The sequence below is a fragment of the Misgurnus anguillicaudatus genome, chromosome 20 (genome assembly GCF_027580225.2).
Source record: "Misgurnus anguillicaudatus chromosome 20, ASM2758022v2, whole genome shotgun sequence".
In the NCBI taxonomy this organism is placed as follows: domain Eukaryota; kingdom Metazoa; phylum Chordata; class Actinopteri; order Cypriniformes; family Cobitidae; genus Misgurnus; species Misgurnus anguillicaudatus.
The window spans coordinates 39,179,221-39,197,796 of NC_073356.2; the positions used below are offsets into that span (position 1 = coordinate 39,179,221).

The window sequence follows — 18,576 nt, forward strand, 5'->3', positions numbered from 1 at the left end:
TTTGATGAATTCTTACCTGTGATCTGATGTAAGTGTAACTGATGTGATGGTAGAATACCTGCTTTGCCTGATTAAAACAGGAAATTAAATCTGATTTATTTTAGAAAAGCTTCACTGGATAAAATGCACTATAAAAGTAATATGTAATTTTAAAAAGCACAAGCATCGATAAAGTTGCAGACCTACCTCATGCAGACAATCCAAAATGGCGTGCACAACGAAAAATATGCTATAATACTGTTAAATAACAGTAACATTCTGTTGTTGCTCGACAACAGACCTGAAGTGAGCAAGTCTACCCACAATGCACTGTAAAAAACAGCAACTTACTGTTATTGCACGAAAACAGCATTTTGCTGTTGAATTTCCATGTAAATTTACAGAAATTTTTTACAGTGCCCATATGCCTCCCTGTCGGACTGCACACGACATAAACCAACAACACTGGCCTTACGTGGCTCATAATAACGCCTTATTGGTGCTCCTTCTGGCCAGAGTTCAGGAGTGTACATTTCACCAATATCATTACATTCAGCAGTCACTTAAAAAGAGCCAACCCTGCTACGATTTTTTGGCAGGTGACCACTCTAATTTTCTACCAATTTTCAAACAGTTTGGTTTCTTACAAACGTTATTAACATGGCTATAATTCTGGATTCTTTAAAAGTGTTTCATGAATTGTCATTGTCATACGTCCATCTTTGTCGTTAATAACAAACCAACCCGCTTGAAAATCGGTAGGAAATGAAGCAATTTATGGTCATTTAAAAGTACCTGCATGATGCATCATTAAAACACAATGCCAAGAGTGAGCGAGCGCCTGTGGTAAGATGGCCGCCAAATGCGGACGTTCCACTCAATTGGCCAGCAGCGGCAAGACATCTAAGCTGTTTCTCAATATGCGTTCTTCAGCGATCTTGCGTCCTTGTGTCCTCGCTCTACATCATCATTAAAGGCTCTCTAAGCAAATTCACGCATTTTAGACCATAAAACATTCTTTGTTACATACAGCAAACATCTCCTCACTATCTGCTTGCTGCCTGTCCGCTGATCAAACTGTAAAAAAACGCAATCTCTGTAGACAGCCCAGGCTCTACAAACTTCAATATAAACACAATGGCCAAACCTAGCACCACGAGACAAAACAAAGTGTTCCAGCCAATAAACGACAAGAAGGATTTGGGGGTTGGGTTTGGGTGCGTTCATGAAAGCACGGAAGGGGGGGGAGAGGAGTTAACCAAGCTCAGTTTGTTTGAAAACACATTTCAAAAATCAACACACCGATTCGCTTAGAACGCCTTTAACAGTCGAAGTTCAATTCCAATTCTCAAGAACGCAAATACAGAGGACGCACGAAAATACCCGGATGTGTTCTTGATATCGAGGATGCATCGAGTGCAAAGCCGTTTCTCAATATGCGTTCTTGTCTGTACTTGCGTTCTTGTGGACTTGTGAAACGTCATCAGTCACGACCCAAGTACTGTTCCAATTCAAAGTTCGCATCAAGCCCAAGTTCACATAAAATCCCCGGATGTGTTCTTGATCCGCCCATTTTATCGAGGATGCATCAGAGGAGACTTGTGTGGACTTATGACAGCGAAGTTTCCCAGAATACATTTCGCATCAGGAGTTCGTTCTTCAGAGTCTGAACTTGCAAGTTCGAACTATGAAGGACACAAGTCTGAGTTTGGCGTACTTGGTATTGAGAGGCGGCTCAAGTCTGCACTCGATGCATCCTCGATATCTGGGTATTTTCATGCGTCCTCTGTACTTGCTTTCTTGAGAATTGGAATTGAACTTTGACTGTTAATGATGAGAGCGAGGACACAAGGACGCAAGATCGCTGAAGAATGCATATTGAGAAACAGCCTATGGGTGCCCACCGGGTCGCCGTGATTTCACCAAGTAAGATGTGATCCTGGATCAACGTTTTAATCAAAGATACCCCAACCTAAATCTAACATGCACTCTACTCTTAATCCTGCAATCTGATGGGTTGATGAAAATGTTGATCCAGGACCAACAATGGTGTTGATTCAGGATCACATCTTACTTGGTGAAATCACGTTCACCGTGCAGACCGTTTCCAGGAAACATGTTGTTCAACCGTGCCCCTGATGCATCAGATTTAAATCAGTTTGCTTACAGCTGATTGGTCAAATAAATTCTGCTGCTCCCTGAGAGTCAAACATCAATCACTGACGATTTTATCTGCTGCTTCTGTTCAGCAGAACAGAGGTCGCATATGCAGGCTGCATAAGTCACCATCATGCCTGGTTTACATTTGCAAGTCAAAAGCATATTACAACAATTTACGATTAACTAAGAACAATAGTCAACTTTATAATGGTTAATATTCTGAAATAAGACAGTCTTGATGATGTATGCAGCCTACAAAAAAAAACCTTCGGATGCTGCAAAAGTGTGTCTTTCATTGATTTACACAGGTCCTGTCTCATTATCCCCCTGCTGAAAAAACAGCATACCAGCAAGACCAGTTGTGTTTTGGTCCTGGTATGCTGGTGACCACTAGCTAAACCAGCATCAAACCAGCATAGACCAGCACAATTCCCATGCTCGTTTGATGCTGTTTTTTTCAGCAGGACCTGCTGTAACTATAACAGACAGGGCAGACAGACAGACTCTATCAGAAGCTGTCAGTGTTGGTCAGCTATGAGTTTTTTTTGCCACTTTGGCAACCCATGAGCTTGGATGAGCTCGGTCTCACACTGGAAAAGATATATGAAGTTGTGTTGTTTTTTATTTTATAATATTTTATATTATTGTTTAATAAGCATGGATTCAGATCGAATAATGAAATAAAACAGACAGACAGACTGTCTGTGCTTCTGCAGCGGCACCGCGCGGGGTCTGACACTAGGGGCGCTGTCGGATATTCGTGGTTCAGGTCTCGTTGCTGCAAAAGAAGAAGAAGAAGAAGAAGCAGCTTCTGAGTAGCGCGTGTAGCTTGTGAGACTTTAAGGACTTAGATCACAAAGTTTCGCTCAGGTTGTCGTTTATTATCTCAGAAGATTTTAATTTGTAACTTTATTCATCATGTCTCGATACATGAGACCGCCGAACAGCTCACTGTTCGTCCGAAATATTTCCGACGAATCCCGGTAAGAGCAACTCAACACTCGGTAGTTTCAGTTTAAAAAGATTATATAAATATTATATTTTCATGTAATTTATAACATAATAACAATGTTTCATAGTTTTAAGACGACGTTACACGTGTTTATATCGGTATAATGGTAGCTTAAGTGTTTAAAATAGCCTAATGTACTGTTTACCTAATCCAGCACACACCATATAGCCTATATACTGTGTGTGTGTGTGTGTGTGTGTGTGTGCGTGTGTGTTGTGTGGGCGCCATTCTACAGAATTTGTCCAAAGATATAGTTTTCAAGATACAGTTTTCCCACAATATTAGCAGGTATATATGTAATAATATCTAAGGTACACTCTAAGGATGTGTTCATTTTTTCTACATTGTTTTGTGTTATGCTACTTTACAAACTATGTGTGATTTTGTGTTCAAATAATAAAAGGGACAACACAAAACCTTAACTAGACACAAAGTGGTGGTTTCCCAGGCAGGGATTAGACTAGTCCTGACTAAAATAAATGTAAAAGCTCTCCAAAAGGAAAACAACTTGGAGTGACATATCTTATAATACACCAGTGCCCTTTGTCTTGCCTTAAAATGCACACATGTAATGTTTTTAGTAAAGCATGTTTGTTAAAACTAGTTATATTTCCTGATTAAACTAAGGTCTAGTCTTAGCCTAAGCTAATCCCTGTCTGGGAAACCACCCCAAAATGTCTTTTTAACACAACCGCTTTAAGAGCGTACACATTTTCAGCAGTTAACATCCTCTTGACTGTACATTTTCGGTAGTGACGGTAATGTTTCGTACAAACATTATCAGATGCACATCTTACAGTAAACACCTAAAGCTCTTCTTTGGGTCTAGAGGAGATTATGCATAGTGTTATAATAAACAACAACAACAGCAGCCTTATTTTAGGGTTGTTATTTCAAGTGGCCACATGTGACAATATCAAATTAAATGGATTTCATCTATAGCCTAAAAGTACAGGAACACATGAATTAAGAAACAGAATTGAAACTCCATTACACTCTGTCACAAACATTTTGCCTCAGATATTCAGATAAATCCATGTGTATCCCAAAAAATTCTCATAAAATTGCCAGCGTGCCTTCTGTGTGAACGCAAACACAACCTGTCATTGATTTTGAGATTTGTAACATTTAGATTTGCGTCCTGTGAGAACAAAATGCAGAAACAATGCTATATGTTGTGTGTGTGTTAGGGAGGGGCACGAGTACTCGATTGTTCGAGTACTAGAATGTGGCATCGATGATCGATCACGAAAAGGATGATCATGTGGGTTTGTTTATTTATTATGGTTATGGCGGCATTTGGATGTCTGGTTAGCGTTACAAGCGCCTATAGCGGTAGAGACTACGTCTGGAGATGCGTGTTTGACGTCGTGTTGAGCTATGCAGACCGGCGTATGACATCAGTGAGTAACGTTACCATGCGTGATTCAAAAACAAACAGATCCGCGCCAACCGGCCGATCACTGAGGCACTATGGTTTAAAACGATGCTGTGATTTTTGGAAATATAGTCAGTCAGGTGCAAAATGTACAGCGCCGTCACAAGTTCAATGTGTTATCATCTCATATTTAAACATCAAATGTCAAGAGATACCAGAGAACCATACAAGCATTAACATTACATCTTGACTGAGAACAGGTAAGGGTTGATGACACGACACAGCTAATCGCTATAATGATAGCAAAAGACTTAAAGCTGGTTAATGTTATTAAGCTTGTGCTTTGACTGGACGTGTTTAAAGCGTGCTGTTTGTGATACACATCCACAAAGGGAGTTAAACTTTATGTACCTAACTTAGTTAAAGTCTTGCATTTTCTGCAGATAGATGCATGTTGTATAATACATTACTGTTGTATCGAGGCTTAATATTATGTACAGTGCGTCATATAGAAAGCGCTTCAGTTTCACTTCATCACGCAGTTTATTCTGAGAGGTTTCTGTTAAAAAACATTAAATTCATTAATGTTCTTTGTTCTGTCATAGTTTCTTCAAAATTAAGTTTTATTTGAGTGTTTATAATAAAACTATTTTAATTTTCATCATGACGTGTACGCCCTGCCCCTTTGATTGCCCCGCCCCCAGTTAATCGAGTACTCGTTTTTCAGACTCTATGGATTAATCAAAATGAAATAATGAGATAAATGCACGTGTGTGTTTGTGTGTGTGTGTGTGTGTCGTAGTGAGGACGTGTGTGTTGTTGCAACAAAAAGTTATAGTGGTTTATCTCTTTGACACTGGGGTTTTAAATACAGATCAACATTCACACTGAACTAAAGCAGAGATCAGGGAGCTCCTCACTATTTTCAAGCCAGCGTTGGATCTAAACGTGATGAACCCAGCCCATTGGGTTGTAATTGAACCTTTGCTGGGTTGTTTCAACCCAAAATACTGCGTCGTTTGAATTGATTGTTATGTCAAATCTAAAAATGTTCTGGTTTTATTTAAGCCAACGGTTGAGCTCATCCCTTTTTGACCTAATGCTGGGTTGAAAATCATTTTATATCCACAGTGAAAATAAGATGGCTATCCAACCCGTCATGCGCTAGTATGTATTAATCTAATCATAAACAAAAATGCACATGTGTGGTTTCCAGACCAGAGGACCTGCGGCGAGAGTTCGGCCGATACGGCCCCATTGCTGATGTCTACATTCCTCTAGACTTCTATTCAAGACGGCCGAGAGGATTCGCGTACATTCAATATCCTTTTCATTTAAGCTGCAGCCGCAGTCGTCTCCCGTGTGGTCTGTGGGTGAAGCGCACTATACTACACTTATTTCTAACCCTTATTTCTCTGTTGTTGCCTCAGACTGTGTAAAGGCGTCCAGTCGGGGAGCCCAGCACAAAGACAGAGTTAAGAGTCCGGTGTAGAGTAGGACTAAAGCCAAGCCGCCATCAGCGCCCAAGAACGAAAGAATTAAAGAAAGATTGCTACTTACAGAAAGGCAAAAGTGTGAAAAGCAAATTAACGCTTGAAGAGACAAAGAGGAAAAGTGGCGATCCAGTGGGCTGCAAGTACTTGGATTTGTCTGTCAGAGATAAAAGTACCGAGCAGTTCCAGGTCGTCTTGGGGGCATTTTAAAGATCATAAAGGTCAAGGTACCATCTTGTATCCTACAACATTCAGGATCTTGTTCAACACGAAACAAGTTCATTGTTTACTGAAATCTCAAGCTGTAACTGTTAATCTTTAATTTAGCCGTCTGATGTTGTGAGGAATCTTTGAAGGATTGCAGTCTTGTTTGATTTGTGAATGAGCTCCCTGTAGTTTCACGTTGTGTTGACAAGAACCCTTAACAGCGCAGCATGTTTGAAGATGTCCGTGACGCCGAAGATGCGCTGCACAATCTGGACAGAAAGTGGGTGTGTGGACGACAGATCGAGATCCAGTTTGCACAGGGAGATCGAAAGAGTGAGTTTTGTCATTGGTCAAATATTGGTCAAATTAAACGGCTGAAATAAAGAGTGAAGCTAAAACTGTATTCGTTTCTCAGCCCCTGGTCAGATGAAGTCCAAAGAGCGAGACTCCCCACGCAGTTCCTCTCGGTACGACGACGGCGATCGAGGTGGTCGACGCAGACGCTCGCGCAGCCGCAGCTACGATAGACGCAGATCACGCAGTCCGTCCTACGAGAGGCGCCACCGTAGATCTGAGAGTCCCCGAGAGTGAGTCTCTATGCTCTATGTTGCGTTTGATTGATACCTTTAGCTCGGCTGGTGTACCGTGCATTCGGTTGCCAGCATGAGTACAGATGAAAACGATCTTAAATAATAATATCAGATATCAATAATGTCTGGAGGAGACTGACCTTGTATTTTATCCCATCAGGTCCAGAGGAAGACCACGCAGCAGACGCAGTCGTAGTCGAGAGTATGACAGGTGAATGAGATGAAACTTCTGAAGTTCATAATGATTTCGCAGAATGTCTTTATATTGGGTGATTATAAATAGATGTCAGACATGTTTTTAGTCTGCCATAATAACAAAACATACCATTGATTTGTCGACTCCCACTGCACAATTAGTCAAAGATGATTTGAACCTCTTCTTTTTTTTGTCATTTACTATAACAGAAATGTGTAGACATTCATTTTGAGAAATATTATTACCAACCCAGATTATTAGGACTATCAATCTGTTGTTTGGGCTAAATTGTTTAGTTTGGATAGATTATAGCAGTGGTCCACCCCCAAAGAAAATTCATGACACAAAACAATCTCAAACTTAGAATTTGAATAAAACAAAACGGATTTAATTATACAATGTAGGGCTGTTTATTTGTAGCTATATTTTATTGAGGTTTGATTACACAGATTTTATGAAAAATTAATGTATTTTATAAATTGTCAGAAAACTTTGCCCCTTTGTTTGGGAACCACTGGATTGCAGTTTGCTATCAGTCAAAATGTATTTGTATCCACCCCATTTTTTAGGTAAATGTGGGGGCTGCCATCTTTGAGCTCCTTTGTGTAAGACTTCTTGTGAGCCACTTAAGCTAATGGTAGTCTGTTATGAGGGACACACGTGTGCTGTTTAAACTGGCTTTTTAATGTTTATTATGAAATCCAGGAAGACGGTTTTAACTATAATACACGCACATGCATCCACTAAAACCTTTCATAAAAACTGCCAGTGAACAATAAATCAAATAATTGTTTAAAAACAGCTAATTTATGCTGATAAAATATGCCGATTTAGCTGATTTATTTATTCTGCGACTTTATATTATTAAAAAAATGTGATTACAGTACAGAATACATGAGACATAATCTGCTTAGTTAATGTTTATAATGGTTCTTCTTAATGTGTTTGCGCAAACTTTTGTTATGTTTTAAATGAAAAAGCAAATCATTTTATAATAAGTAAATGAGCTTATGGAATGATTTGCTTTTTCATTTAAAACATAACAAAAGTTTGCGCAAACACATTAAGAGGAACTATTATAAACAGTACTGAATACATGAAATTGTAGTTTAATATGTTTATTTTGGTTTGTTCAAATAACTTACAAGGTATTCAGTGTTTCCGCTATATACATTCTACCGTGGCGGCCCACCGCGCCTAAAGCGTCCCCGCCGCGCCTAAAGCATCCCCGCCATCCCTGCGGTTGTGGATAGAAGGAATACAGCAAGCGAAATCTCGCCGGATGAGCACTGTTTTATCATAATCCTTCAACCAAACCCAACTCTAAACACAAAATTTCACAGGATTGTAGGATGTATTTGTATCTCATTTAGCCAGAGCCGCTGTTTTCATCCTAACAATCCTACCTCCAAATCTAATCCTTAACTTTTTGGCATTTGCTGTATCCCTTCTAGACAAAACCCACGGCGGCAGCTTTCAAAATAAAGCTACTGAAATGTCCGCCCTGCCAGACTGGCTGTCTTAGAAATAAATTATTTTCTGGATTCGCGTTGCTCACTCATTTATAAATAAATCTCCTAAAATATCATAATTTCCCCCATGGGTTTAGTTTTATGCACAAATAGATTTAAATCAACAGAGGATAATTAGGCTGCCTCTCTGTTTTGAGGAATAATAATAAAATAAATAAGCCTACACGAAATATGTTACACTGAAATAATTATTAAATTGACAAAACGAATAAAAAGTATTTGAGTTTCTGTTCTTTTTTTGTGACGCGCTCTAAAACAGAAGCACGTTGATGGTGCAGGCTTGAAAGAAATGCTGCCATCTTTGTTTTTTGCCATCTTTGATCTTTCTGTTTTGATAAAGCGTGTCTTGTACAACGCTGAACGCTCTCACTAGAGTGTTGCCCACAGCGCCGCCACTGGCCGGGGGGCTGAATCGATTCATAGGATTTGATTAATCGATATTGAATTGAGAAACAAATAAGTGCAATGCATTGATGAATCAATATTTTTACCCAGCCCTAATGATTTTAAATAAGCACGCACAAGGTTTTCTCCTTATTGTGAGTTTACACAAATAAAAATACATCATTTGAAGTTTCGATTGTTGTTTTACTTTTATCTTTATAAATTTAGGGTAATTTAAGGTGCAAGGTCATCACACGTATGCTGTTCACATATACACGGACGCAGCGCAGGGCTGCGAGAAAAGACATTATTAAACTTTCGATTAAACATATTACGAGTTTTTTGGACATTCATTTGCAATCACTGTACTCATATAATCAACTTATCAGGCCATTAGTTAGTCATGATATAGGCTATAAACGCAGCGCACTGCTGACCGCGCTCAGCTGTCAATCTTCCTTTCTTCAACACTCACATTAAGTTTTACATTAAATAATATAAAATCTAGACGAGAAGTTGTGCTTTAAAAGTGTATATTTGTTATTTTTCTTGTCAAAAATGACAATCGTTTTGCTAGATAAGACCCTTATGCCTCGTTTGGGATTGTTTATAGTCCTTTAAAACTCTGTTGAAAAAAACTGTTAAGTGTTGAGTTAAGTAAAAGAGGAGTTTACCCTAAATACTTCACACTTCAGCTTATATTTGTGTACTGTTTTTAATACTATATACACATTTCCTGTATTTTCTGGTTGTATACTAATAAAGAGACTGAGAAATATATGATCACTCACTATACATTTGCAAAAACAACAAATCTAATCGTAGCATGGCGGTCTAAGACATTTTGCACAGTTGCACAGACTCGCCTGAAAAGTCCGCTCCCCTTCTCACTCTCATAATGGGAGAGGGAGGGTGTTACTGCGCTGAGTCGAAGTACTCCCAAAAGTGCTATTACGCCATAAAATATAGTTCCTCTTTTAAATCCGCTTAGAAAAGCGCTACGTTTTATTTTGTACCACCAAACTTGCTCGTATAACTACTCGTCTTAAATAGGAAAAACGTTGATGTGTTTGGTCACTTCTAACTTTATCTCTAAATGGTACAATTGAATGAATGGGGCTAAGCTAAATGCTATCGAAGCGTCGCAGCGCGCTCCAGCGCTTACGTGCACACACACACAGATGATAGAGGGATGTATCAACAGTTCTTAGTTAAAGCGTAACTAAACCCCTGGTCAGAGCCTGACTCCACCCACTGGCAATATTTGAAAAATGCAAGAAAAGTGGGCAGATCCCAACGGAGATAGAGGGGACGAACTAAGCTCGTACCAAGTGTGTGGTGAGATCCTAACAAGGGCGTGGTGAGCTTGAACCTGCTTACGTCACGAGTCATTTTTGGTACCCAACATCCAATAGGAAAATTCAACTCCAGTAGCCACCGTTCAACCTGAAGAGGGCAGCACGCAGACGTTTTTACATCATATATTGTAGTATTGAAACACTTTATATCCAAATGTCAAAAAACTTACTAAAATCAATGAAGAGCACTAATAAAGCATCATTCTTACAGATCATTAACTAAAAAAAGTTGGTTAAGGGTTTAGTTACTCTTTAAGGTAATAACATATTTTAATATTGAAAATGAGTAGACTATTCCTTTAAATCATGAAAAGGAAAATAGGGACAATATTATAATGTACTATTGAAATGCGTTTTCTTATAATTAGATTTCTATTAGCACACTGCTTTCATATATTCTGTATCTGCTTACCTTTACAAATAGTGTGTGTAGTATTTTTTTTTTTAAGAGCGGTACTAAATTTTGTATTTTAATATAACTGTTTAAATGCCTTACATTGATTTTTTATTATGGGAAAAGAGTCGTGGAAAACGTCTTGTCTTTATATTCTGTGCTCATCTGCTAGCGCTGGGGGTCACGGGTGACAGTTTAAAAACCTCTGCACTAAGTAACGTTTAGTGTTCAATAATGATTCCATGAACTTACCGCATCACATGCACTCAATCTAATGAAAGACATAACACAAATCTCCACCATCTGCTGGTCCAAAAACAGGTCATTGTCCCCTAAGCTTGATGTTGATAAAAATGTTAATAATATCATAACTTTGACAAACCCAGTGTTTAATAAAAAACATTGTTTTTGTAATTTCACAAAAGCGGTTATGGAGATTGGACAGCAATTGATGGAAAATGCATTTTGAAATGATATGCAGATGACATTATGCATAGTAAAACTAGTAATTGTCGCTCCATATTTGGTTGTTTTGGGGAGGACGATGCACGACTGTTATTTATTGGTTTTATAAATGAGACCCCTGATCAGGTAACAAGTGCCCAACCCAGTGATACCAGTGGCGGTTCTAGACAAATTTCACTAGGGGGGCCAATGAGGGGCCAGTGTTTTACCAGAGGGGCACATAAAAAAATGGCAAGAAATGATATTTAAAGATTATAGGGGTGGTTACAGGAATTAGTTTAAGCCAGGACTATGCCTTAGTTTAATTAGGAAATATAACTAGTTAACAAACATGCCTTACTAAAAACACTACTTGTGTGCATTTTGAAGCAAAACAAAGGACACTGATGTATTTTAAGATATGGCATTGCCAGTTTTTTTGAGGTCGGACAGCTCTTACATTTATTTTAGTCTAGGACTAGTCTAATCCCTGTACGGGAAACCACCCCTTAAACTTTATTTTACTTTACAATCATATACATATTTATTTAATACAAGAGTGAGTTCAGGTGCAAAAGAGGAGCTGGGGTCTCATCAGCTCTCTTGTTCAGTAGTCAGGGCACTGTGGTTAGGTAGTCTGCCATTATGCCAAACGTTAGTTACCTAAAAATTCCATGCAACGCAAAAACCGGTGAGCATCGATGGTCCCTATGTTCCCTTACTGGAAATCACGTGACCTTTTCTAAAGCCCTCCAACCGAAAATCACGCGAGCCTACTCAATAAACTTTATGAAATGCAAACTTTTATAAAGACAAACGTTTGTTTTAGTTTAAATATAAACACACATTGCTAGACAGTTAGGGACCACAATCTACTCAATATTTAAAATAATATTTATTTCAAATTGTAAAGATTTTTATATGTAACATTTAATAATTTCCTCCAATTTAATGCACGTATATGTAAGAACATAATTACAGCGCTTTTTACAATGTGTAAACTTTTAAAAATTAGCGAGATGTTGGTTTTTCCGGTTGTTGATGAGTAACAGCTGTGAATGATCACAACGCGCAGCCACGTCACAGGAGAATAAGTAGTGTCCCAAATGTCAAGTGAGCTAGAGTCCTTACCAGTGCCCGAACCTGCATACACATTCACAACATCGGGAGATTGGGAACAAATTGAGACTTAAGGATATGTTGTGGAGCAATTAGATCATCACCAGTGTCAGCACTTAATGTTGAGATGGGGGTTATGCCACTAGGAATGAGAAGGATAAAATTGAGAATGAGATATTGGGCAAACATAAAAGGTCAGTTGGAGAACCATCCAGTTAAGAATGTTTTAAGGTAATGTTGGGAATATAGCCAGAAAAAACTAACACGTTTTGGATGGTTTATCAATGAGGAGGCTAGAGACATAGGGATTAGTGTTTTTAATATTGCTTCTAGTGTGGTGCTGCCAGCAATTCCTCCTTGGTTTTTTCCCATGCCCTCTATTGATATGCAGTTACACAAAGACAAACATAATGAGGAGAAAATCCTGGATAGCATAGCAGTACAAGATTACATAGATCATGTATATTATAGTGCCATCCAGATATATACTGATGGATCAAAAGATCCAGATTCTGGTACAACATCTGCAGCAGTATTTATACCTCTATTTAAAGTCAACATTTTGAAAAGAACATCAGATCACATCTCAGTATTTACAGCAGAATTAATAGCAATTATATTAGCATTGCAGTGGGTTGAAGAAGTTCAACCAATCAGATCTGTTATATGCACAGACTCTTTATCTGCAATTGAAAGTATAGCAAGTGGTATTTCTACAGCTAGACAGGATTTAATTTATGAAATACTACAAAGTCTTTTCAGAATCAGACAATTGGGAATCAGTATTTCTTTCCTTTGGATACCAGCTCATATGGGGGTGACGGGAAATGAAGAGGTGGATAGTTTAGCTAAACAGGCCATACAATTTTCAGAAGTTGATATTAAAATTGCATTAAGTAAGACTGAGATAAAAAGTATAATTGGTAAGGAAATTAGGAATAAATGGCAGAAGGAGTGGGACAGTGGAAATAAGGGTAGACATTTATACAACATTCAAAGAACAGTAAGTTTGGAAAGAAGAAGCATTGGAAACAGGAAGAAGGATGTTTTAATTTCAAGAATGCGCATTGGCCATTGTTTATTAAAACAAAGTATGTTCAGAATTGGGAAACACCAGACTGGGTATTGTGAAAAATGTGGCTCGGAAAATATGGAAACAGTTGAACATGTATTATTAAAATGTGAGGCTTATGATAGAGAAAGATTTAAGTTATTTCAAGCATTAAGTGAGTTGGAAATAAACGTTGTGTCTATGCAAGCATTATTACGTGATTGCCCAAAGCAGGTTAAAGTAAATGAAGGAATATTTAATTTCTTAAAAGATACTTTTTTAATTAACAGGATTTAGGTCACTACTACCATAACGTTATCCACACTCCAATCCAGTAGGTGGCGGGAATGCACCATTTAAGTTTGGTTTGCCAACTGCCATTAAACTTGAGTAGAAGAAGAAGAAGAAGAAGAAGAACAAATTGAGACACTCGCCGAGCAGCACCCGCATCCAGCAACAGTGCAGTGTTGGGTGCGTCGCTCTAATTTGCCAATGTAGAACGTTGCGTCGCATTAGTTCCACTTTTTGCGCTCGCGTGTAAAATCTAAATAAATTTATACTTTTTTATTTGGTCAGCACGGGGTGGCCACAGGGGTGGCCAGTGACATGTCTACAGAGGCACGGGCCACCCTTGGCCTCCGTGTAGAACCGCCACTGAGTGATACCCTTTAAAAATGACCATACGTTTGATGTAACTGCTGTATAAGTGATTTGTTACAGTATTTTCATGTGTCTCTCTCTATTAATGTTCGTGTGATTTCTGCAGGCGCAGACCAGCTGCCCGTGACCAGCACCGCTCTCGTGGCCACTCGCGCAGCAGGAGCCGCTCCCATTCTAAAAGCAGAGGCAGGCGCTCCAGGTCCAAATCCCTCAGTCCACGGGAACAGACAGATTTCCACAAGGAGGGGCAGGACGGCCCAGGCAAAACGCACGAACGTTCCCCGTCACGCTCCCATTCTCAGTCCGGCTCGCGATCCAGGTCTCGCTCGTGATCTCCGGCGAGCCGCAAGTCCTGGCAAAGGCTTATGATGTCATCATAGATCTGTGTTGATTTTTTTCTTCTTTATTTTGTTTTATTCGAGTTCAGTTTAAATGGTGTTGTATGCCTGTATGCAGACATGACGGTTTTCATTTTTCTTTTTTGAAATATTTTAGTATTAAGAGAGATTCATCCTGATGCCTGTTTTAGTAAACACAGTAAAAAGTCTTTGAGCTGCGGAGCATGTAAGTCAGGAATGTTCATGCTAAAATAAAGTCTTTAGGTGTAAAGATGTTAGTGGGATTTAGTTTACAGACACAGCAGCATTCACGAGGCATTGAACAACTGCTTAAAATATTTTTGTATGGATTTTTCTTTCGGTTAACCAGTAATGATGTCTTCCATGAGTGTCCTGAATGTGTTTTTATTGTGAGATCTGCAGGCTTTTTACACGTGACCTTAAAATAAAATACATTTCTCATGCTTTGTATGTTGATGTATCTTAATTTTACCAGGTGGAGCATGTTATGTAATGCTCAAAGTTTCTTGATGAATTAACAATTATTATTATGTGGGTAATATCTCTTAAACCTGGTCTCTTCAATCAGTCACCTTTGTTTCCAAATCAAATATTACACAAAGAATTACATTCAGGTGAGTTGAATTCAAATTGAAATGTGTGGTCAGTAATGATCATTTGATCAAGCTAAGAACATAACATCTCATGCACTCAAGGTTTGAAAGAAACTGAAAACACTGTTTTAGATGTTGCAAACCTATCATATTTTCAGATATCCCATAATCCACCGCCTCACAAGAATCGAATCGGTCTTGAGCCGTATAAGCAGCAGTCATAGAAATGTCACTGCTCTGTCTGGCCATCAATTTCTTAAAATGGATTTGAAAAACATGCTGGGGGACTGAATGGGAAGAGAGCTGCTCATGTATGAAATCTGAAGTGAGTGACTGATCGTTAATCAGGATAATAAGTATTGATGGATCAGTGAGGCATTATGGTGGCTGCTGGGAGCGTTTTGACATTTTATTATGTGGTCTGGGAAGCTGCACGTTTCTTTTAACCATCACTCTTTAGTGTTTTTTTATTTCAGTTCATAAGCATGACAGTGTGAAGAATTGGTACTGAATCAACCTAATCTCCTAAGAAAGTTATTTGGAGTGACATGAGGGTGAGTAAATATGACTGAAGCAGCTCTAAATGATAATGAATGTTTCTAGCAGCACTTGTATCGTCTACAACCCATCACACTAAAGCTAATCCTGAAAGTTATGAAATATAAATGGCGATTCCTTTCAGCAGCATATCTACATGTTTCAAACAGACAGTGTCTGATTTAATGATAAACCGCTATTATTTGTAGTCAATTTCTCTTATTTGTGCATCATCTCTTTGAACAATAGTGACTATTGCAATGGTAATTGATTCTTTAAAACTTTAGATCTTGATAGGAAGTCTTTTATATAGTGTAGTTGTCACTGAAGTTGTGGCACACGCAGGGAGTGAAAGTGCCGACACGTGCTTGCACTGTATTTTCCCCGGCTGTAACGTGCCGGCACAGTTTACATCATGTATTGATTTTTTGTGGTCCATCTGTTTTGAACATCCAGCTAAACTTTCTCTCTCTCTCTCTTCCCATCTCCCCAGTTGTGATGCTCGTGTAAAGATGGGAGACTGGAACTTCCTGGGCGGAATTCTAGAAGAGGTGCACATCCACTCCACCATGGTGGGAAAGATTTGGCTCACCATCCTCTTCATCTTCCGCATGCTGGTGCTGGGCGTCGCGGCCGAGGACGTCTGGAACGACGAACAGTCGGACTTCATCTGTAACACGGAGCAGCCCGGCTGCCACAACGTCTGCTACGACCGTGCCTTCCCCATCTCGCTGATCCGCTACTGGGTTCTGCAGGTCATTTTTGTCTCCTCGCCCTCGCTGGTTTACATGGGCCATGCCATTTACCAGCTGCGTGCCCTGGAAAAGGAGCGTCACTGCAAGAGAGTGGCTCTCAGGAGAGAGCTGGAGACAGTGGATGCAGAGCATGTTGAACCTCGCAGGCGCATTGAGAGAGAACTGCGACAGCTGGAGCAGGGGAAGCTCAACAAAGCCCCTCTCAGGGGCTCACTGCTGCAGACATACGTGGCGCACATCGTGACTCGTTCGGTGGTAGAGGTTTGCTTTATGATGGGCCAGTACCTGCTTTACGGTCACCACCTAGAGCCTTTATACAAGTGCAACAGAGAACCGTGCCCCAACGTGGTGGACTGTTTCGTCTCTCGACCCACAGAGAAGAGCGTGTTTATGGTGTTCATGCAGGGTATCGCTGCCGTGTCCTTGTTCCTCAGCCTGCTGGAGATCCTCCATCTAGGGTACAAAAAACTGAAAAAGGGAATTCTGGATTATTATTCCCACTTGACAGATGACCTGGCTGACTATTACAGTAACAAGTCCAAGAGGAACTCGGTGGAACATCCGAGCCATGGACGCAAAGCCACTATACCAACAGTTCCCAGTGGATTTACACTCCTGGAGAAACAGGGCAACGGACCCACGTATCCCCCCCTCATAAGCCCATTATCTGCTTTCCTTCCAATACAGAGCCACTCTGGACCATCGGAAGTAAATATTCAGCGGGAGAACAGGAAGATTGTGCCGAGTCCTATGGAAAGTAACAGCAATCGCAATGACACTAGCAGCGAAACTCGCTCTACGCCTGTGCAAAAACCCGCTGATCCAGAGCGGTCAACACCTGTCTCGCAGCACCTGGGATCCAGAAGCTCAGATTTCTCCACCCTCTCCATAACGGATACGATTACCTGCCCGGTGGTGGTGCGCAAGACCCGGAGATTAAGCCCACCCTGGAACTGCAGCACAGTTATGGAGGGCAACGGTTCAGACACCGGAGACTCCAACAGCGAGATGACAAACCAGGTGACGAGACCTCGCTGTGGCAAAACCGACCCGAGGAGACCCAGCAGAACACAAACGCCAGACTCTGTGGCGCAGCTCGGCTCACCGCACCACAGTTCTGTAGAAAGTCCCACGTTTTCACCCAACCGACGAACATCATTAGCAAGCACCAGCAGCAGCAGCAGACGAGCTGCGAATGACCTGCAGATATGACCTGCAGTTTCTGTGTCCAATCAGAGTCATTTAAGAGCATGCTGCTTAGTCTTTTTAAAGAATTCCAAGACATCCAAATTTCTACAGTTTGTGTAACTGGGTTTTTAATACTAGGCTTGCATCTTTGCAGTCATTTTATAATGAGGAATGACGGCTGACATTACTAACAGACATATCTAAGTATACCATACGGTGATGTGTCTCTTGATCTCTGCTGAACTGTATGATTTTATACTTTCTAGTACACTTGCTGCTCTTTGTTTAGGACCTGGAATACCCACACCTGAGGCTGTCCCACTCTCATACTGAACTTACTTGTGCTGGACATGTGTAGGTGTATCTGGCATTCGACAAACAAGATTTTAAAATATATAAATTCACTGAACTTGGTTTTCTTTTTCCATATTCATAAAGATTCTAAGAAGCCTCTCAAAAAACTCCTAATTTAGCATAAGAGTCTTAGCTTGAGAGCGATTCGGGACTGATCTGAGAGCAACTCTGAGTAAGGAAAAGACAAAAACTTTTATCTTACTGAGGAGGTGGGGTTGACCCTGCTGCTACGTGTGACACAATCTTTTGAAGACTGTGATTGGTTGGTTGTCCAAGAAGGAAGAAAAAGAGTGCTTTTAAGTATAGGATCTATTAGCTATCAATTTAAAATTACAGTTATACTTTTACCTATTATATTATTAATTATATATTTTTTATGTAGCATGCTGTTAATGTCATACTTATTTGAAATGAAATAAACAGCGACAAAAGGTTCCGTAAGTTTGTGTGATTACTTTGCTTATAGACGTCTTTAACAGACCTAAATCCTCTTTGCTGCATAGTTGCATTATTTCTAGTAACCAAATCTGTTACTGTAGTTAATATAGTGATTACTTTTATTTCTGGCGTTACATTATATTATTATGTCTCTTAATAAGATCGGTCACAAACATGATTCCTGCACGATCTAATGTGTTGCATGTTATTAACTTACTGTCATGCATTGTGTGCATTATTATTTGTCCACATTCCCGGTTGCTAAAAAAACTCTTAAGCCTCTTAAAAGTCCTCGTCTGTGCTCCTAACAATTTTGGCCTTAAGACCTCTTTTAAGGGTGCTTTCTGAATTACTTTTTTTTACTAGGATTTTTTCTATTTCTAGAGTGAACGCCC

At 39.7% G+C, this 18,576-nt stretch overlaps 2 protein-coding genes across 2 annotated transcripts; both read left to right on the forward strand.

Moving 5' to 3' along the window:
* The first annotated feature begins 2,906 nt into the window (after window positions 1-2,906).
* srsf10b (serine and arginine rich splicing factor 10b) lies at window positions 2,907-14,759 on the forward strand. Its single transcript, XM_055219709.2, has 6 exons — window positions 2,907-3,122; window positions 5,746-5,850; window positions 6,459-6,562; window positions 6,645-6,816; window positions 6,980-7,030; window positions 14,064-14,759. Exons 1-6 carry the CDS (start codon window positions 3,058-3,060, stop codon window positions 14,287-14,289), a joined length of 723 nt encoding a protein of 240 aa, XP_055075684.1. The 5' UTR covers window positions 2,907-3,057; the 3' UTR covers window positions 14,290-14,759.
* Window positions 14,760-14,896: 137 nt separating this feature from the next.
* gja9b (gap junction protein alpha 9b) lies at window positions 14,897-18,168 on the forward strand. The gene is made up of 2 exons (XM_055219708.2): window positions 14,897-15,463; window positions 15,940-18,168. Exon 2 carries the CDS (start codon window positions 15,959-15,961, stop codon window positions 17,411-17,413), a length of 1,455 nt encoding a protein of 484 aa, XP_055075683.2. The 5' UTR covers window positions 14,897-15,463; window positions 15,940-15,958; the 3' UTR covers window positions 17,414-18,168.
* The last annotated feature ends 408 nt before the right edge of the window (window positions 18,169-18,576 follow it).

Bases quoted from the DNA above. Each gene is read 5' to 3' on its own strand.
- gja9b (XM_055219708.2), top strand. From the start codon at position 15,959: ATGGGAGACTGGAACTTCCTGGGCGGAATTCTAGAAGAGGTGCACATC.
- srsf10b (XM_055219709.2), top strand. From the start codon at position 3,058: ATGTCTCGATACATGAGACCGCCGAACAGCTCACTGTTCGTCCGAAAT. The intron at 5,851-6,458 runs ATATCCTTTTCA...ACAGCGCAGCAT, and splicing joins AGAGGATTCGCGTACATTCA to GTTTGAAGATGTCCGTGACG. The intron at 6,563-6,644 runs GTGAGTTTTGTC...TTCGTTTCTCAG, and splicing joins TGCACAGGGAGATCGAAAGA to CCCCTGGTCAGATGAAGTCC.